Source organism: Cervus elaphus, chromosome 24, assembly GCF_910594005.1.
Source record: "Cervus elaphus chromosome 24, mCerEla1.1, whole genome shotgun sequence".
NCBI classification, from domain to species: Eukaryota; Metazoa; Chordata; class Mammalia; order Artiodactyla; family Cervidae; genus Cervus; species Cervus elaphus.
In genome coordinates, this window is record NC_057838.1 from 40,524,564 (window position 1) to 40,551,501 (window position 26,938).

A 26,938-nucleotide genomic window follows, 5' to 3' on the forward strand; every position below is an offset into this window, starting at 1 on the left:
ATGGACTGGTTGAATCTTCTTGCAGTCCAAGGGACTCTCAAGAGTCTTCTCCAACACCACAGTTCAAAAGCATCAATCCTTTGGCACTCAGCCTTCTTTATGGTCCAACTCTCACATCCATACATGACTACTGGAAAAACCATAGCTTTGACCATACAGACCTTTGTTGGCAAAGTAATGTCTCTGCTTTTTAATATGCTGTCCACATTCGCCACTTGTCCTTAGCTGAGGTTATACACAATTGCGTTCATAATTCTTCTCCTTCCAAAACTTTAGGACGCTGCCTGGACTAATTCTCGTTTCAGTTTTCCCCCTTATGATTGTTCCTGACACACATGGAATTCTATTTCTCCATCTCCCTTTTCTTTTCAAATTAAGATGTTATTGAGATTTTAAAAATATGAACCAGCAGCGCTTGTTTGAAATAAATGTCTGGTGACATATGAGGGAGAAGAGTGTGGATTATATATTCTGTGAATGGGCACCTCTATCTCATTCCCCAAAAAAGAGCATGAAGGACCTACCAACCTAAAGGGAGGAAAAGTAGTTTCCCCAACTGATTTCCATCTTCTTATGCCTTAGGCCAATAAGGGATTTTTAATTTTTATGATAATTAATATACTCTAAATTGTTTCATCAATATGCAGGTAATGCATATATTTAGCATAAAAATTGCAAAATATAGACAAGTAAAAGAGGGGGTACCCAATTTGATAACCTCTGTTAACATTTTGGTATACCACTTTCCGGGCAGTGCAATAATAAAGAATCCGCCTGCCAATGCAGGACACACAAGAGACATGGGTCCAATCCCTGGGTCAGGAAGATCCCCTGGAAGAGGAAATGGTGACCCACCCCAGTATTCTTGCCTAGAAAACTCCATGGACATAGGAGCCTGGCAGGCTACAGTCCATGGGGTTGCAAAGAGTTGGACATGACTGAGCACACAGGCAGATACCACCTTTCAGAGATATAACCAATATATGTGGGTATGTGTTTATAAATATGTAGATATATAGAAGGCATTAAGATTAGATAACTTTTATAATCTATTTTTTTCCCTTATAAATATCAACAATTTTCAAAGTTAAAAAAAAGAGATTTAATTAAAGGTATCTTCTTCAAAGGGATTCTGGAAAGCAAGCAAACAGTTCAAATTTCAAGATCTGTTCTTAAATACAGGGTGGTTGTAAGCAAAGATCAAATCATGTCTGAAGCTAGTGTATCTACTGGACTTTCAAGTTATGTGAACCAATAAATACCCTTCTTTGCTAAAGTTAAAAAAAAAAAGCAATATAGATCCAGTTGCACATAGACTTGGCTTCAGATTTTAAGCCTGCAACTCGGCTGTTCCATCTCTTGGGCCAACACTTTCACCATCTCTAATCCTCAGATTTTCCATCTGTAAAATGGGCTTATTGATTCCAGTGGTTCTCTGCTTTTGTTTCTTACTAGCATCCATTTCCAGGTGTTTCTGCTAAGGACACCTCAGTTTTCTTTGGTGGGAACCTCAGTTCTCAGTCCATGAGGTTGGGATGGGCTGAAATATCCTCCCCCCAGGTGTGGCCATCAGGGATTGGGTGCGTATGGGATCCAAGCCAGAGCAGCGGAGGCAGCCCCGGGACTCTTGCCGCATAAAGTCTTTTCCTTCAAGGTTACTAAAGGAGGAGGTCACAAGTCCAGATCTGTTGGAACTATCACACAGAAAAAAACTGACCTACAAGTGTGGCCCACATGGAAGGAAGCAGAGCTAAAAAATAGAGGCAAGATGGTCAGATGGGCTTCCCGGATGGCTCAGTGGGTAAAGAATCTGCCTGCCATGCAGGAGACACAGGAAATATGGGTTCCATCCCTGGGTTGGGAAGATCCCCTAGAGCAGGAAATGGCAACCCACTCCAATATTCTTGCCTGAAAAATCCCATGGACAGAGGAGCCTGGGCTACACTCCAAAGGGCCACAAAGAGTCAGACTCGATTGAGTGACTAAACAAGCAAGACAAGACAGACATCCTGGATACATTTGTGACTGAAGCTTGATCTCCTTTGCAGTTTTACTTGATCTCACAGTTTTATGAGCTAGTAAATCCCTTTTTATGATTAAGTGATATGATTATGATTAAGCTGAGGAGCTAGGATTCCATCACTTCCAACTAAAAAGAGTACTACCTATCCAATATCGGTATCCATCTCTTAGATTGTTATGAAGATAAAATGAAATAATGTGGCAAAATGCTTTATATAGTACCTGGAATGTTTTAAGTCATCAATAAATATTCGTTATCATCATCACTATTATTAAATATTAACTTAGATGCATCAGAAGCCTTCATTTTCCTCCAAATCCTTTATATCCATGCCCAAAATGGGCAAGGCAGAGCAGCAAAAACTTAAGTGTCAATACTCAATTATTGCAAATCAGGTTTGAAGTGTTTGCACAGTTTTTAAACTTCTCAGACTTTACCAGCGAAGTCCATTACCCCATTTCTCCTGAGGGATGATATCTGATACTTGCACACTAAGGCCTGTTACTTTGGAGCAGCGGTCAAACAACTGGCTCCTTGTAATTCCCACAAAATTGAGAGAAGAAAGCAGAGCAAGAGTTCAAGCCGAAGCAGAAACACAGGCTCCTGAAGAGCAGTGTCTGTGGACAAAATCCTGCATTTTGGTTCCTGAAGACACTGCCTAATTCCTGCAAACTCTTCACTTACCCTCTGCTTTTCTAAGCTCAGAAACAATAGCTTTTCTGCCCTTGAGCAGAAGTCAAAGCTGTAGATGGTCAGACTTTGGGGTTCTCAAACTCTCCAGAAAAATCACCCAATTCTACCAGAGACAGAGAAAAGGGTCCTGTTCCATCTATTTCCCCAGCTTTTCCTAAGGACCAGGTCATTGGGTTAGGATAGCATTAGCTATACACAGAGGCTGTCCGCATTTCCTCAAGACACAACCCAGGGAAAAGCCTGCCTGAATCCACATCTTAGCTCTGGTTAACATTTGCTGAGAGCTTCTCGTGTTGCAGGTTCCGTGCCAGCATTTGACTCACATTGTTTCATTTCCTCCTTGAACTTAGGAGAAAGCCTAGATTTGCTGAGGAGCACTGACTCATTCAAAGCCACACAGCCAGTCAGCTGGATCTAGTTAGGGTTCAGTTTCTAAATAATAAAGCAACCAGGATGAGAACAGTACCCAGAACAGCATGTCACATGCTGACGGATCTCCATGAGCTGGGCCTGTGCTTGCTGCTTTATGTGCATTATTATTATTTTAGCTCTTTGGACCCCAGTTCTCTCTCATATAAAAGGAAATTGCATTTTAAATTATGTGTTCTCTATTGCCTCCTACTTATGGAAAGCTTGGAGTCTAAATTGTACGGCTTTGAGTATTTACCAGAAGATGACAGTCTTCTCTGTTGCTAAAAGAGGTTGGGGGTAAGCGGGCATCTAAAGATCACCCTCAAACACACCGCAGCTGCTCTTGGCTGCCAAAATAGCACGGAATCCAAAGAAAGGCATCGAATCAAGAAACTCTTCTTTCTGGGGCAGTTTTCAAAATTTCATGATATAAAATATATCAAGTGCTGGGGAAGTTCTATAGAGGAACATGAATTCCATCTTCAAGTCTGCCTCTTTTTTTGTTTTTTGAAAAAGCATTTTAAGTGGTGATAAGAGGTAGTGCTGGTGGTAAAGAATATGTCCACCAACGCAGGGGATGAAAGAGATGCGTGCTCGATCCCTGGGTGGGGAAGATCCCCTGGAGTAGGAAATGGCAACCCACTCCAGTATTCTTGCCTGGAGAATTCCATGGACAGAAGAGCCTGGTGAACTATAGTCCATGGGACCGCAAAGAGTCAGACACGACTGAGCACACACACACCCACAAGATAGATATGACAAAAAACTTTACATCTTATTTTCTTACAGTAAACTGTAACATGAAGAGAAGTATTTTCAAAGAAAACAAATCTGTTCTCAATTTTCTTCCAAGAGATCTCTCTTGTGAGTTTCTAGGAGGATAAGCGTCAATACGGCCACTAGTTATGAACCTTTCTAAAGGTGTTAAAATCAGGTGCGACATATCTACATCAGTCAGAATTCTTCGGTGGTGAGTGACAGAAACTCAATTCATGGAAGTTAGGACAGGGATTAGGGCTTCCGAGGTGGCGCAGTGGTAAAGACTCTACTTGCTATTGAAGGAGATGCAAGAGATCCGTTTTTGATCCCTGTGTTGGGAAGATTCCCTGGAGGAGGAAATGGCAACCCACTCCAGTATTCTCGCCTGGAGAATTGAGCCCAGCAGACTACAGTCCATGGGGTCACAGGCGGACACGATGGACCAGAACAGCCAGCAGAGGGCAGAAGCTGGCCTTGGGAACTATGTCAGCACCCAGCCCACCCCCACCCCAGTTGCTTGGCATTGCTTCTCAACCCTCCTTGTTATCCTGGGTCCATGAACTCTCCAGCTTTCTCCACGGCAGAGACAGAGCTGCCAGTCCCTGAGTTTCTAGTTCCAGCCACTAGAAATACTTTTCCCTTATCCTGCCTCTCTGATCCCAATTTTTTAAATCCCCCACCCCTCAAAGGCTCTAATTTGGCTTAGGAACTTATCCCGGAATCACCTGCTGCCTGGGACAAGGTCAAGCGCACAGGATGGCAGCTCCAGGGTGTAAGGGACCTTCATTTCCTGTGTGGCCCTGTAGCTGTTCCCTTTTTTCTTCATCAATAGCACTTAGGTTTTGATGTAAAGAACCATCCAGTTCCATTAAAAGGAGTTTAGGGACTTCCCTGGGAGTCCAGTGGTTAAGACTCTGCACTTCCAATGCAGGGTATGCAGGTATGACCCTGGTCAGGGAAGCAGGATACCACATATGGCACATCATGGCAGGGCGGGAGAGGATTTTGGTTGCAAATAATGGAAATCTCAACTGCAGTATGGAACAGGAGGGTTCAAGAAGGGTCAGGCCTCCAGAGCTGTGCTTCTCAGGGTTGAGCAGTGTCCACAAAGATCCACAGTCTTCATCTTTCTCTACTGCCCAGAGTGATGACTTCAGTCAAGGCTGGTTTTCTGAGGATGGCAGTGACAATTGGCACTGTTCATTTTCTTGTTCATATCTAGAGGATAAAGTCTTTTGTCCACTAACATAAAATAAGTCCTTCTGGCTGATTAGGCCAGCTTGGGTCATGTAACCCCTGTAAGATCAGTAACTATCGCCAGAGAAATGAAATGATATCTTGGTCCTGGGTATAAAAAGATTACACTATGGCATGGATGGGGATGTTACGGTAGGTTTAGACCATTGCCTGGAGGTACACCTCACTGTCAATCTGGGGGTGGGATGGGAAAATAGAGGTCAGGAGCCAACGACAACGTCTATTACTTTATCTCCACCCCACAGTTCAGGCATATTTGGCCTCATCCCTAACTTAAGTGGTGAACCTCGCTTGGTTTACATTAATTAGCTGATCCCATCTCACCCCTCTATTCCTTTTCATTTCCTCATCCACACTGTAGGCATTTAAACCAAACAAAGCCAATAAGATGGGAGAAAACTTTCGCTGGTGCTTCTAGGTAATAAAAACACTCCCTCTCTGAGAAAATTAAGGATTAGAGGTTAGAATGATCCATGTGGTAGTGGACTACAGTTGGAGACATTAAGTATAAACCCATGTTTAACTTACACAGAGATGGTCATACATGGAAAATTTTATAAGTACATGTACATACACAGGTTAGTACACACATATATGTTTTGCTCTCTCAGTTGTGAGGGCTAAACTAAATGACACCCCAGTAGCAACAAACATACTGAGTATCCACATCTTGGCTTCTAATACCACTTTCCAATGAGAGAAATCAGGTCTCCTGGAAGAAATGACTGATTTTATGACTGAAGCAGGAAACACAGGAAGTGAGCCTGCAGCCTCTTATAGCGCCAGAGAGTAAGAAAGTGCCCAGAAAGACAAGAATGAAAACAAAAACCAAAGCCCAGGGATGGGAGTATGTCTAAAGGGCATAGCAGCCAACTGTAAGAGCTACTAATGACTTGAACTGAAACAATCTCAACAACAAAATTAAGTCATATTGCATTGTAACTCAGAGTATAAAATATCTATGAGGCTATACTGACTTATGACTGAATAAATTAATAAACGGGGGAGAAGAAACACAATAGCTCACACAAAAAAAGACTTTCAAATAAATTATATACAGATATTCCATACTCCCTGGAGAAGGAAACGGCAATCCACTCCAGTATTCTTGCCTGGGGAATCCCATTCAGAGGAACCTGGTGGGCTACAGTCCATGGGGTCACAAAGACTTGGACCTGACTGAGTGATTAGGCAGGAGGTCCATCCTCAGGGAGGGGGAACAGAACTCCACACTCCTTACGTGGCCGTTGTGCAGTGTCTCCCTTCTAAAGAGTGCAGTGTGGAGACCCGGAAAGAGTAAGTCGAGAATGGAGACAGCTGACAAACACTATCTCACCCAGGTGACCGGTGCCAACATTAATTCACGTTGATAGTATATACACTTAATATGGTGGGATGAAATGGCACTATACCTCTATGGTTTTTCTCCTGATAATTCATAGCCCCAGAGTCACACTGACTAAAATTCCAACAGTGAAGCATCTTACAAAATACCTGACTAGTGCTCTTCAGAACTCTCAAGGTCATCAACAAAGAAGGAAAGTCTGAGAAACTGCCACAGCCCAGAAGGGCTCAAAGAGATGTGACAACTGAATGTAACATGATGTCATAGATAAAATCCTGGAACTAAAAAAGAGCCCTAAGTAAAAACTAAGGTAATCTAAATACACCAAACATTAGTAATAACATACTGCTATTATTTGGTAAATTACAACAAATGTATCATACCAGTGTAAGATTTTAATCAGAGAGGAAACTGGGTACAAGATATGCGAGAACCCTCTGGACTACATACTCCCCAACTTTTCCACAAATGTCGCTAAGTCGTGTCTGACTCTTGGACCCCCGTGGACTATGGCCTGCCAGGCTCCTCTGTCCATGGACTTCTCCAGGCAAGAATACTGGAGTGGGCTGCCATTCCCTTCTCTAGGGGATCTTCCTGGCCCAGGAATCGAACCCGGGTCTCCTGCATTGCAGGCAGATGATTTACCGACTGAGCTATGAGGGAAGCCCTCTAAAAAAATTAAAACCTATTAAAAGAAAAATATTCCCTCTCTTGAAAGGATGCTACTATTAGAGATCCTCTCTAAAAGGTATAAGAATGTTTTGAATATTATTAAGTAATATGCAATTTAATAATAGAAGCAAAGTCTTAGTATAGTGCTGGCATAAGGGGGGGTGCTGTGTTCATTCATTCATTCATTAGTTCACTCAACAAATATTTACTGAGTACCCACTGACACTTATCTCTGTTCTAGGTGCCAGCTCTACATTGATTAACAAGACATGAAGCGTGCATGAAGGGGGAAGGAGCAAAGTAGTATCTTCATATAATGATGAGTGCTATTAAAAAAAAACACTTAAGAGCAGGGAGGTAGAGGATGATGGGCAGGGTCCCAGCTGGGAAGACTCCTCTGAGGCGAAAACCTGAAAGCATAGACCTGAAAGAAATGAGGAAGCTAGAAGCCACACAAGGATAGGAGCAAAGAACATTTTGGCATAGTAAAAAGTAAGCAATGCTGAGGTAAGAATGAGTGTATTTAAAGGCCAGAGTGGTTGAAGCAGAGTGAGTGAAGTGGGGAGGGATAGGAGATGAGGTCAGAGAGCTAAATGGGCCTGAAACAGGGTTCAAAGGCCACACTAAGAAACCGAATTTTACTGTGTATGATGTGAAGTTAGTGACTGGAGCCAGCAAACTTTCTGTCACATTATTTAAGATTATTTCAACAGCTGTATAGAAAATGGACTGTAGAGGGCGCTAGAGTGGACACCCCAAGTCAAAGACAAGCTACTATAGCGGTCCAGGCCGAACCACGGTGTTCAGGAGCTGGGTGGTAACCATGAAAGTGGTAGAAATGGTGGGACTGGGGTTATATTTTGAGATAAAACCAAGAGGACTTTCTAAATGAATTCATGGAGAGGGTGAAAGAGGGGTCTCAGGGAGCAATCAACAAAAATGAATGTGAAAGTAGAATCTGCACTCACAGTGACCAAGTATCATAGATGGTCCTCAAGATCTGGAGGTCTATAACGTGCTCTGGGGTGACCAGTTAATTATAGGTTGGCCACAGGCCTGGCATTTTGCTGTATAACATAGTCCCTCTTTAGTGAGACCTTTATTCAGGCTTGAACCCTCTGAGAAGACTTCTCTCAGAGACCAAAGGGAACTGCAGGAAGTGCTGTGTCTTGATGAGCAAATATGCTCGCCTCCTCTCACTGGGGCAGCTGTGGAGGCTGCCAAATATGTAATGTGTTTTTGTGTTGTCATCCCTCTTTCAAACTCCACCTCCCATTGCACAATAAGTACCTGACTCAGGACACATGTGCAATAAACATCTGCTGAATGACTGCGGAATAAAATCACAGAGGGGCTTAGACAATCCCAAGTCTCCCTTAGAAGCCATATTTCTAGAGAAAACAGCACTATCCAGGCTAACGCAAAAGACAAAGAAGAGAAGTTCAGGAGAGGGTGGAGGCTGACTAATCCGCAGGAGTTCTAGGTTACAGCCAATAAATGAGAAACAGTGATTTTGCAAGACACAGCACAAAGGGCTAAGCAACAGTCCTTGCTGGGATTTTGCAGCTGAACTTGATGATCTCATCACAGGACGGTCAAATGGCAGAGCTGAAAGAGATCTTAGAAAATCTGTGAATCGACTCTCATTTGAACAATATAGAAATTAGGGTGAAATGGTTCCAGAATAGAACCCAATCCTGTGGACTCCAGATGACAAATTCTTTTTCCTATCACACTGATGGGCAGTTATATTAAACTTCCTCTTCTGTAGGCAGGCTCAAAGGGTATTCAGAAGCACGCTGGACAGACGGTCTTCTGAAATCAATTCTAATGTAAGGTTCTCATTTTAGGATTCAGTTCCATGAAAAAAAAAAATGATCCCTCTTGATAAACTTTTCCTCTTATCATTCAAAGAAAATAACACAGGCCATCAAGGTTCCCTTTTTGACATGGCTGCCAGGAAGCTTAGAGCTAAATTGAACACTTAATCCTCACAACAATAGAGGCCTTAGTCTCAGACAAACAGTACTTATTTCCCACCTCCTCTTTATGACTTTTCATGTTTCATAAGTATTTCAATGGCCTTATTGTATATGTGTCAGTTACTGTTAGTCGTCTCAAATTTGTTTTGGAAGTTAGCCAGGTCTAAATCACCAAAAAAAAAAAAAAAAAAAAAACTAACCCAAAATAGAAGGAAGATTTCATTTCTCTTGTGCCCTGGAACCGCTACTTAAGAGTGTGGTGTCCGTTTTCAGATTCCACCCTTGACCTAAAACTCAGACCTCACCTCCTGGCTTTATATTTATGGAAAGGGGAGCCCACCACAGGACAGATTGCATACAAATGACTACTTATAAAATTGTAGGGTCTGCCTGCTAACTTAGGCAAATCCCTGGAAACGTCTCTGAAATGAAAACAAGATGTGGAAGGAGAATGCCATGCTTGCTGAGCTGACGTGGCGGGAGTTCACTTACACCAGGACCCTGCAGGACGCAGTGCAGCCCTGGAAGGATGGTCAGCAGGTGGTGGACTGGGTCTCATCCAGCCCCACAATTTCTGCTGACTACTCCCCAGGCCCGAGATACCAGATCACGCATGTAGCCTTCATCTCTTCTGGATTCTAGCCACATCAGGAGATTAAAGCACTCATTTTCTGAAAATACGAGGCTTACTTTTCCCTCCCTAAAATGAAATTCCTCCTAAACCACAAAAATTTAACCCAGGCAGGATTAGGAAGGCAACAAAGGCGTCCATGCAAAGATCTTGCCCCCTGCTCCCTTACTGCTTCTGCCACCATTCCCGTCCAGGTAGCAAGAGAAACCTTAAGAAGGCCTCAAAAATGTCAGCTTTGCCACAGGACTTTCACATTTATGCATTTGAGCCTGAGACTTCCTGCGGCTTCTTTGTTTTTCATTCTTTCCTGACTTTCAAAATTTTGTTTTTTATTCTTATGGTGTTGGCCATGATTTCCATGATAATCTACAAGATATGTTCAGAAGAAAAATGACTTCAGGAGGTGCTGTTGCTCATGGAAATAGTCCTTCCTGAAAACATCCATTTGGATTCTGTTCGTGATCTCTTCTGAGTCAGAGCCAATTTGTTCAGATAGAGACAAGAAGATGCTGCCCCAGTGTTCCCAACACCTTGAAGGATGAAGACAGTTCCAAAAATTGGTCACATTTCTTTAGAAAAAAATCTCAGGAAAATGATGAATGCAGGCAAGCCTCGTGTATGACATGTGGACTAGTACTAAAGGGCTCAACCTGGACCCAGACTGCTGGGATATTTAACCTCACCTTGGAAACTTAGACAAATTACTAAACCTTGTGTAATATTTTACTTATCTGTAAAATGGGGATAATATTAGTGCTTGATTAGTGCTTACTTAGAGCAGGCTTTCAAAGTTTGGTGTGCATCAGAAACAAGAGGACGGCTTATTAAAACACAGATTACTGACCTCATCCTCCTGATTTCTTACTCAGAGGGTCTAGGGGTGGGGTGGAAGAAGGGAAGGGTAAGACTGCATTTCTAACAAAGCCCCAGGTAAAACTGGTGCTGCTGGTTCAAAGAGCACTCTGGGAGAACCACCATTATAGGGTTATGGTACCGATGGTGTAATTAAGAAACATAATCTGCATTAACAATGACTTTTAATGCACTGAGGTTAACACTATGCCTCGTAAAAAGTTAGCCGTGACAAATGGTGTCCAATCTTATTATCTTCCAAGTTGTCCCATCAACTTACAAATCACAGCAAACTTGTAGTTAAACTGTATTAGAACCCATTACAAGAAACCTTAGTACCTAGGAGGGAAAACCCTATTTAGTTCCTAACAGAAATATCCTTACAGAGCAAATACATTCATAAGAGGTTATAAATGGTCCCAAGTACTCAAAAACAATTCTATAGGTCATTGGGGGTTTTGCCCCTGAAACTCATCCCTACTCATCTGTACATCTCTTATCAGGCAGAAGAGAAACAAAAGCTGACACAGCTACTTACTGAGGTCTCCTGACTTCTCATAGTAAAAACGTCAAACCAGATTTAGTCACTATGGTCAAAAAGAAGTCTTCCAGTCGTTTCAAGTCTTTAGGGAGCCCAGCAAAGGTGGACGCTGCAACTGGCAGTTAGAAACATCAACAGCCTCAAAAGGGTAGAGGAAACAGACGGTTACAAGCCAGGGGGATTGTTAAAAAGCTCTCTCCACAACAAAGGAAATGAACGCAAATCCCTAACCTGCAGGCGTTCCAGCAACCCTAAGGCCAAAGATAAAACGCTCTGATGAAAAGCTGTGGCGGCTTAAGCTCTGTGTAGAGAAAGAGGATATCAAACAGAATGTTGAAGGCTAAGATGTTTTCCTTGCAGGACTCTTGACCATACAGGAGTCTGAAAAAGAAGGAATAACAAGCAAAGCCACACTGTCTTTCCCGTGCCACGCATCACTCCTTCCTGGGAGAACACTTCTTCTTAACACCCTCAGGTAGAGTGCCTCTTCTGTTCTAACCACAGGGCAATTCGAGGTTCAATAAGAGACAGCCAGTACTTAGCAAAAATCTAACTTCTCCAACTCAATCAGATCTAAGTTTTTGGTTAAAAAAAAAATCTCCAGTGAAATATGAGCGTTAGATAAAGCATTCTTGCATCGCAATGGCTTTTGAGAAATTAAACAAAGGGCGCAAGTTTGGAAAAATGAAAATATACGCTTTTGCCCGGACAGTTGAGAATGTAACATGCCTATCATTTCCCCTGACATTTCCCTTTCCAAAAGGTACGTGATGACCAGCACTGCGCTGTTAACAGGATTCCAAGAAGACGATTTTTCATTTTTAGCAGGGTAAGACGTAAAAGTGGGCAGCCCGTGGGTGAACCTGGAGTTTGCCCCTCCAGCCCACAGCCTCCCTTGGCCTTGACACGGCTGGAGGGAGGGAGACACGGGTCCACGGATGGGATTCCGGGGCTGCCACGACTCACCTCGCCGACTTCTTCAGGCTCACGGCGCCCCGACGGCCGGCTCGGGGGCGCAGACGAGGAGGCCGGCGCCGACGAGCGCTCGGGCCGGCCCCGGGGAGGGCGCTCCAGCCGGGGAGGCGCGCGGGGGCCGGCGCGGGGCGGCGCGGCGGGGTGGACGCGGGGCGCGCGAGGGGCGCTGCGGGTGCGGCGCGGCCGGCGCGCAGGGACAGAAGCGCGAGCAGGAGCGCGGCCAGCGCGAGCAGGAGCAGCGCCGCCGCCTTGTTGCGGAGCTTCATGGTGCGGCGCGGCGGCGGCGGCCCCCCGGCGGCCGGGCACCACTGAGCATCGCGGCGCCCCGGGCGGCGGGGCGAGGGCAGCGGCGCGCGGCGGCCGCCTCCTCCGCCCGCCCGCCGGGGACTGGGGTCCGGGCGGCCGACGGGCGGGCGGGCGGGCGCGCGACGGAGGAGGAAGAGGAGGGAGGGAGAGAGGGGGAGGCGTGAGCCGGCCCGAGGAGGGGCAGCCCGCGCCTACCGTACTGTGTGGAGTAGCTGCCCGTCCGCCCACCCGCCGGCAGCTACGCGCTCCGTCTTCTGGTCCGGCCGCCTCAAAGCCCCTTACTCCTTCACCCATCCATCCATCCACTGACCCATTCTCTCCCACTCCCTTCCATTCCCTCGTTTAGTTCCTCATTTCACTCACTCACTTACTCTTCCATTCCATCCCCTGTTCATTGTATTCCCTCATTATCCCATGCATTTCCCCCGTCATTTATTTTTATCCATCTGTCCACGCAGCTATCCACAAGTCCGATGAGGCCGGGACATCCCTGTCTGGCTTGGCCATTGTAAGGCCTGGCTGTACGATAACATGATTCCAGCTCCATATAGTCTAAAGAAGTTACAGAGCGAATTTTAGAGTCTGGGTTTGAAATTTGCCTGTACACCTCACTGGCTAAGTGATCTTGAGCAATTTGCACGGCTTTCTTGAGCCTTTATTTCCCTCCATGCAAACTGGGATTGTATTGCTGTTCTCCCCAGAGGTGTTTGTGGGCCTTACCTTAAACAAAGCATTCGAAGAAACTCACACGGTGCTTAGCTCACAATTGCTGCTCAATAAAACATAAGCACCAATTAAGTGATAATTAGTACAGTAAAACAGAGCTTGTCCTATATACATAAAGGCACGCTTTCTGACATACATTTGAGATAGAGTAATAAGTTCACAACCCGGTGGAGAAATGCATTCTTCTGAGACTTTAACAGCCAGAATTATCAGACCAAGTTTCTGGAAGTTTCTGACTCTTCTTCCAGGGCATCCCATCTTAAATCTGAACCATGAGGGCTCCTCCTCTTATTATTTATCGTGAACTGACAGCCAGTGTTCTATTAACTTTCTTTTCAGCTTGGCCATGGAACAAAGAACGCTAGTTATGGCACTGTCTCTGAGGTTCTACAAGATTCCATGTTGCCTTCTACATCACCTAAAATTCAATTATATTCCAAATGGTTCTTATATTAGCATTACATTTTAATTCTTTGAAATTCTATTGTATTTAAAGTTCTAAGAATGAGTCCATATAAACACCTGAAATCTCTGGTCGAGCAAGTACCTGGGAGATGGCAGGATGCAGGCTCCGGGTGTGTATGGCAGATGTTGCAGGTGAGTGAGCACAAAAAATTCACTGATTCTCACCGAGGGTGAGGTGCTGTCTCAGTAAGATGCATTTTGGAATTGTGGAAAGGATGTTTGGGGTTGTCAATAACTGGCAGATTCTACTGGCACATGCTAGACCTCCTACAATGCTAGGACACTCCAGTAACACACAAAAAATCATTCTGGGTTGGGACTTCTTTGGTGGCCCAGTGGTTAAGACTCTGTGCTTCCACTGCAGGGGGCATGGATTTGATCCCTGGTCAGGGAACTAGATCCTGCATGGCACAGCCAAGACCTGGTGCAGCCAAATAAATAAAATACCTTTAAAGAAAAAAAAATGTCTTGGGCCAACTGCCAACATGGCGATGCTATGGAAAAACGTTGGGTTAGGCTAAGGTCTGATGTTCAGGCCTTCTAAGTTCAGAAATGATCATTATTATGTTGGTATGTGACCAAGCGAAGCAAGAATTTCCAAACTCTGTCTTGCTACCTCCTCTCTTCCTCAAGAAGAGACACGTGCAACAAGAATAAAATGAGGCCAAGTCACACATGACTAGCAGTTAAGGTTTTGGTCTCAGATACCAAAATAGAACTTGGGCCAGCTAGGTTTGAACAAACAGAGGACCCTGATTTATTCAGCCTTGCTGGAACAAGGGAAAGGCCTGATTTACTTCCTTTCCCTGAGTTCAAATTCATGTTTTGGTTACTGCTCTGACATCTAATGTCATGGAAAAAGGGTTCCAGATACATTATCTAGGATTCACCCAGTTTTTCACTTGGATGTCTAATATACCAAAAGCTTTTTTTATTTGTCTCTCTATCCCAGAAATCTGTTCTTTCCCTTGGAATTTTGGCATGTCTAGATACCCAGATGCTCAAGCCAGAAATTAGGTAGGAAGCATCCTTGGTTTCTCTATTTAGCTCACACTTGTATTAGTTATCTACTGTTGTATAACAAACCCCCAAATTTGGTGGCTTAAGATAATACACATACAGGGACTTCCCTGGTGGTCCAGTGGTTAAGACTCACCTTCCAATGCAGGGGATGTGGGTTTGATCTCTGGTCAGGAAACTAAGATTCTACATACAACTAAGCTCACGTGGTGCAACTAAGCCCACATGCCTCAACTAAGACTAGACAGCTGAATAAATAAATATTAAAAAAAACATATTATACACATACAATCTCATGCTTTCTGTGGGTAGGAAACCAGCAGAGTGTAGCTGGGATCTCTGCTTCACAGACTCTCAAAAGGCTATAATCAATGTTGGTCCAGGTGTGGTGGTCTCCACTGAAGGCTCAACTGGGAAAGGATCTGCTTCTAAGACTCCCATGGTTGTTGAAAGCGGTGGTTTCTTTCAGAGCATTGTATTGAGAATTTCTGTTTTGATGACTCTTTGCCAGAGACTACCCTCAGTGCCTTGCCAGGTGACTTTCTCTATCAGGGTAAGGACATCAGAAGAGCTAGAGAGAGAACATAGAAGTGACAGTCTCATTATCTATTTTAGGAAGTGACATTCTATCACAATGCCGTGTTCTTATTGGAAGCAAGGCATTAAACCCATTCTACACTTAAGTGGAGAGGATTACACAAGGGCCTGAATACCAGGATTACTGGGAGCTGTTTTAGAAGGCTGTCTCCCTTACCTCCCATATCTGAGAGTCAGCAAGTTCTGTCAGCTCTACCTCCAAGGTGCAGTTGACATCTGTCCACTTTTCTCCTGAATTGTCAGTAAGGATTGTTTGACAAGACCAAACCTTGCCCAGTTCTTCATGGGATTTCATTGTATTTCATATAAATTATTCCCACTCCACCCCTCGCTACTTTAAATTGTATGATGTAGCTCTTTTGTGGCCTAGAAACCTCCTTGCTTTCCCCCATGCCTTCTTCCAATCCTTAAACCAGAATAATTTTTTTTTTTTTTTCAGAATAATTTTTTAAAAACATATACTGAGTCCTATTTCTCCTCTTGGGCTTCCCTGGTGCCTCAGCTAGTAAAGAATCTGCCTGCAATGCAGGAGACCTGGGTTCGATCCCTGGGTTGGGAAGATCCCTTGGAGAAGGGAACAACTACCCACTCCAGTATTCTGGCCTGGAGAATTCCGTGGACTGTATAGTCCATAGAGTTGCAAACAGACACACTTGAGTGACTTTCACTTTCACTTTCTCCTCTGCTTACAACTCTTCAGGGATGGCAACAAATTCTTAGATATAATGCCAAAGGCACAGTCCATGAAGGAAATTATTGATAAGCTAGATTTTATTATAATTAAAAACTTCTGTCCTGTGAAAGACAAATGCAAGAGAATTGGAAGATAAGCTACAGACTGAAAGAAAAGATTTGCAAAAGACATATCTGACAAGGGACTGTTATTCAAAACATGCGAAGAGCTCTTAAAACTCAGCAATAAGAAAAGAAACAACCTGATTTTAAAATGGGCTGAAAAAAAATAAAAATAAAAATGGGCTGAAGACCTTAATGGACACTTCATCACAGCTGATAAACAGATAGCAAGTAAATGAATGAAAAGATGCTCCACATTCTGTCACTTCTGCTGCTGCTGCTAAGTCACTTCAGTTGTGTCCGACTCTGTGCGACCCCATGGACAGCAGCCCACCAGGCTCCTCTGTCCACAGGATTCTCCAAGCAAGAATACTGGAGTGGGTTATTCTGTCACTAGGGAAATGCAAATTAAAACAACAACAAGATACGACTACGCACCTATTAGAATGGCCAAAATCTGCACACTGACACGACCAAATGCTAACGGGGATGTGGACCAACAGGGACACTCATGCACTTCTGGTGGGCATGTAGAATGATACAGCTTCTTTGGAAGACAGTTACAAAATTAAACATACCCTTACCATACAATCCAGCAGTCATGCTCGTTGGTATTTAGTCAACTTATGTCAGTTGACACTTGAGTGCAGGTTGTTAGTAATCAGGAATAGTGGCTTTATTAGTAACTGTGAAAACTTAGAGGCAACCAAAATGTCCCTCAGCAGGTGATGGAAAATTAACTGCGGTGCATCTATCACTTTGGGTGATAATGGTGTGCCAATGTGTATTCATCAGGTGAAAGCGTGTTCCCCTTGGTGCTGAGATGTTGGTGGAGAGAAGGCTGTGTATGGGAGGAAGCAGTAAGTGTATCAGAATTCTCTGTACTTTCCCTTCAATTTTACAGTGAACCTAAAAATATTGCTCTTAAAAAATCTATTTTTCTTTTTAAAAAACAAGCAGGTCTAATAAAAATAAATGAAAAAACAAACAAACAAGCAGATGAAAGATTTTTCATTCAAGTACTCTGACTCTACTGTGTTGTTAACCATGGCCCTCCACCCCCTGCCCCAGAGGATAATGTAAATATGTAGCTTGAGCAAAGAGAAGGGTGTAAATTTATCTGTACAAGATGGTAGCCAGTAAATACCTCAGTTGAAAGGAGAGGAGGCTTAGGGTTATGTCTATATCAGTCAGCAGGAACAGAAGAGAATCTGACTATGGCTTTTCAAACTTTAATGGGTGGACAAATTATCTGGAGATCTTGTTAAATGTAGATATCAATGTCGTATATCTGAGCCATGACCCGAGAGTCTGTATTTCTAATAAGCTGTTAAACATTGCTCCTGCCACTGGTGGTGATCCAACATTTTGAGCAAGGGCTTGAATAATAAAGATATCTTTATCTTATGGAGTAAGAAGCCCAGAACAGATGGATGACAGGGTTGGAAGGAAATGTTTTCACTGAATACCTGCTGTGAACCTTCTTGTATTTGTCTTTTGGTGAGCACGGGAATATGTGTATGTTGGACATATATATTAGGAGGCAAACTGCTGTGTTGCAAGGTAGGCATAAGCTTAGCTTTAGTGGATGCTACCCAACAGTTTTCCCTTGTGATTGTACCAACTGACACACCTACCCGCAACACCTGAGAGTTCTTTCTGCTAAACATTCTCTCCAAGTGTTTTGTCTTTTTTCACTTTAACCACTCTGGAGACTGTGTAGTGGTATTTCAATGTGGTTTTAATTTGTATTTCCCTGAGCACTAATGAAGTTAGCATCTTTTCATGGATGTACTGGCCAATTAGACCTCTTATTTTATGAAATCTCTGCCCCAGTCTTTTGCTCTTTTTTCTGTTGAGTTGCCTTTGATTGATTTGTAGGAGTTTCTAGAATCTGCATACACAAACCTTATGAATAAATATAGTTTCATTTTTACATGTAAATCTTTGGTTCACTTGGCATTTATTCTGGGTGAGTTTGGGCCCAACTTTATTTTTTCTTCCTGTGGTTTTCTGAACACTTAAACTGCACAGTCCATCTTTCCCCATCAATTCCAGATGCCACCTTGGTCATGTGCTGCATTCTTAGGTGTAGTTTTGGATATTTTGGGAGTTTTCTGTCCCATTCTGCTCATCTGTCTCCCATGTTAGCGTGCAGTTTTATTTCCTTAGAATGATGACATGTTTACATACCTAGCAGGATGAGTTCCATTGTTTTAGAGCTTCCCAGGCCATTCTTATTTATTTTTCCATATGAACTCAGAACTAGCTTGTCTCATTCTAAAATTAAAAAAAAAACTTTATTGGTATTAAGAAAAACTTATAAATTAACTTATGATGAATTAACATCTCCACGATGTTGTTTTTCCAGTGGAGTATAATTAAATGTCCCTTATTGGTTCAATTGCTCCCCTGGAGAAGGGAACAGCTACCCACTCCAGTACTCTGGCCTGGAGCATTCCATGAACTATATAGTCCATGGGGTTGCAAAGAGTCAGACACGACTGAGCGACTTTCACTTTCTTATTGGTTCAAATGTTATTTGGTATCCTTTGAAGATATATATACTTCTCTTGATATGTGTCACTGACCTGGTGGGAAAATAAGGAAAATCTCTGAAGCCAAGAAACTATAAGACAGTAAGAAACCCAAGAGATTATTCAGCATTATTGTAGTGAAATTTTCTTTGGATAGGAAATAAAACCTAGAACCTAAACAAGTTGTGAAGTTAAAATGGGGACATTTGAATAAACTGGGTTCCCCAAAGAGTGACACTCTGTGACTCTAACAGTCAAAGCGATATAAGCAGCACTCAACTCAGTGACAATGTTCTATCAGGTCCATCCCTAGAATTCTCAGGGTCTGGGGTGAGAGTAAAAACAGAGAACCATCATTATAGCACAGGGAACTCTACTCAACATTCTGTAATAACCTATTTGGGCAAAGAATTTGAAGAAGAGTAGATAGATGTATATGTATAACTGATTCACTTTGCAGTACGCCTGAAACTAACACAATGTTATTAGTCAACTACCATTATTGTTTGGTCACTAAGTTATGCCTGACTCTTTTGCAACCCCATGGACTGTAGCCTGCTGGGCTCCTCTGTCCATGGGATTTTCCAGGCAAGAATACTGGAGTGGGTTGCCATTTCCTTCTCAAGGAGATCTTCCCAACCCAGGGATCAAACCACATCTCCTGCATTGCAGGCAGATTCTTTACTGCTGAACCACCTGGGAAGCCCACACTCCAATATAATATAAAAGTGAAAAAAAAAAAAAATGGAGCCCCACCTATCCTTTGCTTAAATATTTACAAGTCAAACTAACCACTGTCAAATAGCATGTGTTCTATGCTCCTTCATGACAAATGTATTTTGATAGCAACCTCCAAGTCCAGGAGGAACTTCAAGATTTCTACACATATGCTTGGAGGTGGTGAGTGCAAGTCCTTATCCCCAGTCCTGAGCTCATCCGCTCTGCCTCCACCCCTACCCACATGCCCAGGCTTCATCTACTCTCCTGCAAACACCTGCCCTTTGGCCACCCTCAAGCCTAAGGGCATGTACGCTAGGGGCAGTTTGTCTTCCGGAGGACCACTCAGGAAAGAGGCCTGCACCAAGATGGGGCTTAGGACCATTTAGATTGCGAATCACAGAGTCCTGGCTACCCAGGGTATATTCTAGGCAGAGGAGGAGCCAGGGCTCTGGATGGGCTCTGCCTGAGAAGGGCCAGAGTGGGACCTAATAAAACAGGGGGCCTAGCAGGAGCTATTTGACCTGAGGTTTGAGGATAGTAGAGGTCTTTGTGCTGATGAGGAATATCTCAGCAGAAGCTGGAACAGACTGTACCGCCATGACATAGGACTTTGGATGCCTCAGTAGATGCTGGTGTGGAGAGACAACTGTGTCTGAGGACCACGCAGGACTGGACACCTGCGTATGTCTGAGCAGACATAACTCCAAGAGTCAGATGCTTCCTCAGGCCCACCCCACTCTACTCAGCTCTATGGTTCTTGGAAAACTTCCTAGAAGTAAAATGACACCTTGGGGTGAATTAGGGAGGTAGAGAAAAACCTGAACCCCTTGAGTCTACCCCAAAGAGGTTAAGGAAAAACTCTGAAATGACTGAACTGACCACAAATTGATTTGGCGAACCGCTGCTAGACAAAGAAATTAAATTCAGACAAGGCAAAGTCAAAGTTACATTTTTTCACACCTGAGTTGTGTGCATTGAAAGTTCATAACTAATACAGCTTGTACGGGTGCTTCTTGGGTTCACTAGGGTTCTAAGATCCATCTAGAGGTACCATTACACGCCAGTCAGAATGGCTGCTATCTAAAAGTCTACAAGCAATAAATGCTGGAGAGGGTGTGGAGAAAAGGGAACCCTCTTACACTGTTGGTGGTAATGCAAACTAGTATAGCCGCTATGGAGAACAGTGTGGAGATTCCTTAAAAAACTAGAAATAGAACTGCCATATGACCCAGCAATCCCACTCCTGGGCATACACACTGAGGAAACCAGATCTGAAAGAGACACGTGCACCCCAATGTTCATCGCAGCACTGTTTATAATAGCCAGGACATGGAAGCATGTCTCCTGCATTGCAAGCAGAGTCTTTACCAGTTGAGCCCCAGGGAAAACCCATCAATAGTGTATATATGTCAATCCCAATCTCCCGATTCCTCCCACTTCCCCCTTCCTCCCTTGGTATACAAATATTTGTTCTCTACATCTGTGTCTCTATTTCTGCTTGCAAATAAGATCATCTATACCATTTTATACTTTGGCCACCTGATGACTCATTGGAAAAGACCCCAATGCTGGGAAAGATTGAAGGCAGGAGGAGAAGGGGATGACAGAGGATGAGATGGTTGATTGGCATCACTGACTGGATGGATATGAGTTTGAGCAGGCTCCAGGAGTTGGTGATGGACAGGGAAGCCTGGCATGCTGCAGTCCATGGGGTCGCAGAGTCAGACACAACTGAGCCACTGAACTGATACCATTTTTTCTAGATTCCACACACATGCATGAATATATAATATTTGTTTTTTCTCTGACTTCACTCTGTAGACAGTTTCTAGGTCTGTCTGTGACTTTACAAATAACCCAAGATCCATCTACTTTTTAGAACAACCTGACTCACAGTTCATGCCCCTCTCATCACAGGGACAGAGGAAGAAGCTCAGAACTCTGATCTGAATAGAACGTGGTGGTCCTGTGGGGGATGGCATGATGACTGACAGTATGGAACTAGAGGGGACTATTGATATATGGATTGCAAATAAGTCACTTCAAGGTCACTTCGATCAGTAGCTCTCTTGGTGAAATCAGAAAAAATTTTGCTATTTAACTGTGTGAATTTTATCCAAAATTTCAGTATATACATATTAAATAAAGTTAGACTTCTGAGAATTTTTGCTGTGGAACTGGACAGTATGAAACAAGATAATGTTGAAGGAAGACTAACTCTGTTATGTGTTCTCATGCTCCAGTGAGTTCTGATTACAGCAAGATGGTACTGGCACTTGAAGTCATGTGATTACATAGAGTAGAAACCTAAGAAGTGATTCTGGGCAGTGTTCATCTGTACTGTGAATTAAAGAATGCTTTTTAAGTCAGTGTGGAAGGATGGCTTTGGGGTAAACGCATGCCAAAATACTTTCAGGCTGGACTAAAAAGTTGAATATAAACAATAAACCATAACGAGCTGAAAGAAAACAGAAATAAATAGTTTCATGAATTTAGTTTGGAGACAGCTTTTGTGAGCATAGCCAAGTCATTCTTGTTTATAATGGCCAAGAAATTGGATGTAACTGAATTATATAATCATTAAAATCAAATTTTTATCAAATCAGATAAATTATGATACATTGATTCAATATAATGTAGTCACATAGAAAGGTTTTTCATGACATAATTAATTTTAAAATGAGCTATCACAAAAGTATGTACTGTTTAGCTTTATTATAAGAAAAAATTCTATATAATACTTAGCTAAAAAGTGTAGAACATTAATTCTCTGGTTATCTCTGAATGGTGAATTTATATTTTTCCTGTTTTTCTGTATTTTCTTATTTAAATAAACAATCTCCACAAAACTCCCAAAACTTCTGTGAGACTTTTCTCTTCTAACCAATCTTTACTACTTTTAAATTTAAAATTAGTGGAAGCAGAATTATTCACAGTAGTCAAAAAGTGGAACCAAGCCAAATGTCCACTAACTGGTTAATAGATAAACTAATATGGTATATCCATACAATGCAATACTATTCAGCAATAAAAAGGAATTAGCTACTGATTCACATTACAGGATGGATGAACTTCAAAAACATGCTATGTGAAGGAAGCCAGACACAAAGGGCCACTTACTGTATGGTCCTATTTACCTGAAATATCCAGAAAAGCAAATCTATAGAGACAAAAAGTAAATTATTTCTTATCTGCAGCTCAAGGCAGGAAGAAGGGTTAACTGTAAATGCACAGAGAGATTTTGTTGCAGGGAATAGAAATATTCCAGAAGTGGATTAAGGTGATGATTGCTCAACTCAGTAGTAAAAAACGCTGACTGGTACACTTAAAACAGAGTGAATTTCATGAAATGTAATTTATGCCTCAAAAGGTTTTTTAAAAAAACTTTATGGAGACTTTGATGAAAGTTCAGAGACTAAAAGATTTAGAGGTTTTGTTGTATTTTGGTTTTAACATGGAAGAAGAGGATGAAGAAAGAGTGATTAGAGACTTCACAACTGCGAAGGAGAGAATCTGGCTTTAAACACCATGGTTATCTGTCCAGATATTTAGGATGGATATACCATGTTTTTTTGTTTTGATACCAGGGGAGAAAACTTATCTATATTTAGACACTAAGAATCATGATTCTATTTCCTTAACCAACTGTGAGTTTCTGGAGAAAAGAAACTAAGTCCTAGCCTTGAGTATTAACTTTTGCCACCAACCTGCTATGTGACCTTCTCCCAATCACTTCATTTTTCTGAATTTCAGTTTCTCTATCTTACAAAGGCGTGAGTTGTACTAAATGGTTTTTATAGCCCTGTTTGGCTGCAGAATTCTTTTCCTGGGCATTTACCCCTCTCAATGATTGCCCTAGACTCTTATCTAGTCCTAATGCTTGTTGCTTCAGTTTTTGTATCCTCCACATCAGATAAAGTGACCTGGTTCCACCCCATTTATCTGTACTTTTTCCCCTGGAAGCCTTTGCTCAGGCCCCAGACTTATCAGGAATGGGATTTCTCTAATTGTCCAACCCCCCCGCCCCCGGAACATTTCTCCATCTCTGGATCTCTCTGACTGGATTTCTACACTTGATTGTCTTTCATTGCTGTTCTGTTTATCCCCTGCTGCATTGCAAAACCTCCCTCAAACCTACCAATTTGAAACAACAATCATTTTCTTAGGCTGACAATTTTGTGAGTCAGAAATTAGGGCAGGCACAGTGGGGACAGCTTGTCTCTCTTCTGATGTAACTGGGGCCTCAGCTGGGGTGGTTCAAATCCTAGAGGTGGCTGGGGTGGGACTGTAAGTTTCGAGCTGTGTTTCTGGCTAATAGCAAGATTCCTCTGTTCTTCTTCATGTGGTATCTGCTGAGGCTTAAATGTCCAAGATGGCTTCTTCACTGTTGAAAATGGTGCCTGGGCTGGGATGGCAGAGGCAGTCACTGCTGGCCACACAGCCTCTCCAAGTGGCAGGTTGGGCTTCCCCACACCATGATGATTTCAGAGGTAGCCAGATTTCTTGCACGGTGCCTGGCTTCCTTTAGAGCATGCGTTTCAATAGTCTGGTTGGAAGTGGCAAGCTTTTTTATGACCTGGCTCTCCAAAGTAATGCAGTGTCTCCACTGGTGCCTCAGGGCCAACCCAGCTTCACACTCAGGTGTGATTACTGGGTGTAGTGGCTCATTGTGGGAATATGCAGCTTTGGAAACTGGCTACTGCAATTGCTAATTCTTCTGTGTTTCATTTTCACAACTGGAATCTAAATTATTTAAAGTTAGAGATCACTTCTTTCATCTTGTATTATCTCTTCTCTCTCTTCCTCCTAGATCATCAAGAACAGAAACATGTGTTTTATAGATGGTGGACTAAAGGTGGGATAAACTCAGAGGTCCCAATCCTGACTGTGTTACTTATAAGCCATGAGACCCAGAAAGTCACTTAACCTCTGTAAGTCCCAGTTTCCTCATGAATAAAATGAAGGCACTGGTAATATAAAGTCTGTTTCCTCCCAGAGCTGAAATAATGACATTGTTTGCAAAACACTTAGAAAAACGGCTCATATATAATAAGCAACCAATAAATATATTGTTGATTAAATTTATGCCATAAGTTTATGATAACTTGGGGGCAGTATTACCTAGAGGCAAAGAAAAGAGCATCAGCATTATTCTCCAGGATGAAAAAAAAATTTCCATGAACTATGATAATGAAGGCAACAGGTTCTGTTCTCACTGGCTGGAGACCTCTGATGCCATGAAGACAGAGGTTTAAATTTTCTTATTTCTTCATGTTTTATATAAAGAGAGAAGACATCTAACTGGCTACAAATTATGATTTCCAAAAATCACCATAAAAATGTTAACTACTGAAGTGACGAAGCAAAATGAGTGTAAATAAACAAAACCCATGAGGAAGAATATTGTTTTGAAGCCGAGAAAATGTCAATGTAGGAAAAATAAGTGTAAGTAAAAATTGAGGGATGAATGAACACTTAGAAATGTTTCAAGAACCGGAGTGCAGAATGGAGAAAAGCCAAGGGAGAAGATTGGGAGAAGGTTTCAAGGCTATGTCTTGATTATGCACCATTGACAATGACGTAATTACAACCTACATTCTGAATGCCATGGTCTCTGGTTGAAAAGGATGTACTTTTATTTAGGGAAAAGATAACTAACATGAACTCCCCTGGGAAAATAACATAAAATTATCCAGTTATGCTATTTCAACTTTACAGAGAAATACTTATATCAACTTCATAGAGAAGTACTTATAATGAATTTACAATAGACATAATCAACAGAAATTGTTTCAAATTGCAGGGGACCTATTTTCCTCCTCCTTAGAGCTCATAGTTTAGCTTAGTGTTTTCTTCAGAAGGTTGGTTTTCTTCTGAGTGACTGCAATAATCAAAAGGCATTCAGGAAGAAAGAGAGTCTTGGCAACAGTTTTTAAAAAATATTGGCAAATTCATGGCTTCCAGACCCCTGGGTGAAGGAACACCAGGAAATGACACTGCAGAAAAATCAAGGAGGCTGTTGAGTTAATTTTAAGAATGTTGATATTGAAAGTAAAGCGGGCATTCCAGTCTATTTGGAAGAGTTGACCTGTAGCACAAACGGCATCTTATACTGGGGCTCCTGGGAACAGACTCGAAGAAGGACCACTGAGTGAGGATGGTTTTGGAGGGGATGCTCTTTGGAGACACGCCTGTAAAGAGAAAGAGGGACAGAGCCCCACAGTGCCACAGCAACCGAGGCCTCTGCCAATTCTGCAGGGAGCCTTGGAGCCGGGGTGGCTTTCAGAGTTAGGTGTCCCATCTGAGGTCGGGAACCCAGGACCTTTGTGTCCTGCGTTAGCCTCGTGGAAGTGGGTAACTTTGGGCGAGGCACTACTCTGCCGTCAAGGACAATGCCTTGTGAAGGACGACTGTGAACCATCAGCAGTCTCTATTCCCAGCATCCAGGGGGGAGTCAGCTCTTCTGATCGTCTCCTAGTCATGCACAGGATTCCTTTTATTATATATTAATGAATTTCATACAGTAAGTTGCCCAAGCTTATATATGTGTATGGCTCTATGAATTTCACATATGTATATATCCATGTAATTCCCACCCAAATCAAGATATAGATTAAATATTCAGCACCCAGCAGGCTTTCTCACACCTCCTCCCAGTCAGTAACCATCCCCACCAAAGTAATCACTGTTCTCACATCTATGACCATGGATTAAGTTTTGCCTGTTTTGAACTTCATATAAACAGAAACATCTAGTATGAACTCTTTTGATCTTTTTCCCCCTGACATATAAATGTTCTTTAATAACTCTCTTATCTGAGTGATTTTATTACTTAAAAAGGCAGTAGGTATCTATTTCTTGGATTTTTTAAACTTTTCACCATTTAAAAAAATTGAAATTTTGTTGATTTACAGTACTGTGGTAGTTTCAGGTGTATAGCAAAGTGGTTCATGTATATTTGTTCTTTTTTCAGATTTGTTTCCATTTTAGATTAGTACAAGATATTGAATATAATTGCTCTACAGTAGATCCTTGCTGTTTGTCTATTTTATACATACTAGTATGTATCCATTAGTTCCAAACTCCTAATTTATCCCCCTTCTTTTACTTTTCAGTAACCCTGTTTGTTTTCTATGCCTGTGAGTCTATTTCTGTTTTGTAAATAAGTTCATTTATATCATTATTTTTTAGTTTCCACATATAAGTGATGCCACATATTTGTCTTTATCGACTTAGTATGAAAATCCCTAGACCCATTCATGTTGTTGCAAATGGCATTATTTTATCCTTTTGCTGTAGGTCAGTGGTAAAGAATCTACCTGCCAATGTAGGAGATGCACGTTTGATCCCTGGGTGGAGGTGATCCCTTGGAAAAGGAAATGGAAACCCACTCTGGTATTCTTGCCTGGGAAATCCCATGGACAGAGAAGCCTGGCAGGTTACAGTCCATGGGATCTCAAAAGAGTTAGACATAACTCAGTGATGAAACAACAACAATACAAAAGATCCATCTTCTTTTGGATCTGGTCTTTTTAACTTAACATGCCAATGTGATTCTACATGTTGTGTATAGCTGTAGTCCATTCTTTCTTATTTCTGCTTAGCAATATTGAGTAAGTATACCACAATTT

The 26,938-nt window shown here is 42.4% G+C and overlaps 1 protein-coding gene across 1 annotated transcript in view; it reads right to left on the bottom strand.

Moving 5' to 3' along the window:
- GXYLT2 (glucoside xylosyltransferase 2) overlaps nt 1-12,517 on the bottom strand; it is a 79,555-nt gene extending 67,038 nt beyond the window's left edge. The window contains exon 1 of the mRNA XM_043886522.1: nt 12,133-12,517. Within this exon, the coding sequence (XP_043742457.1) occupies nt 12,133-12,407 (275 nt within the window). The 5' untranslated portion in view covers nt 12,408-12,517. The remainder of the gene's footprint in view (nt 1-12,132) is intronic.
- Between the last annotated feature and the right edge of the window lie 14,421 nt (nt 12,518-26,938).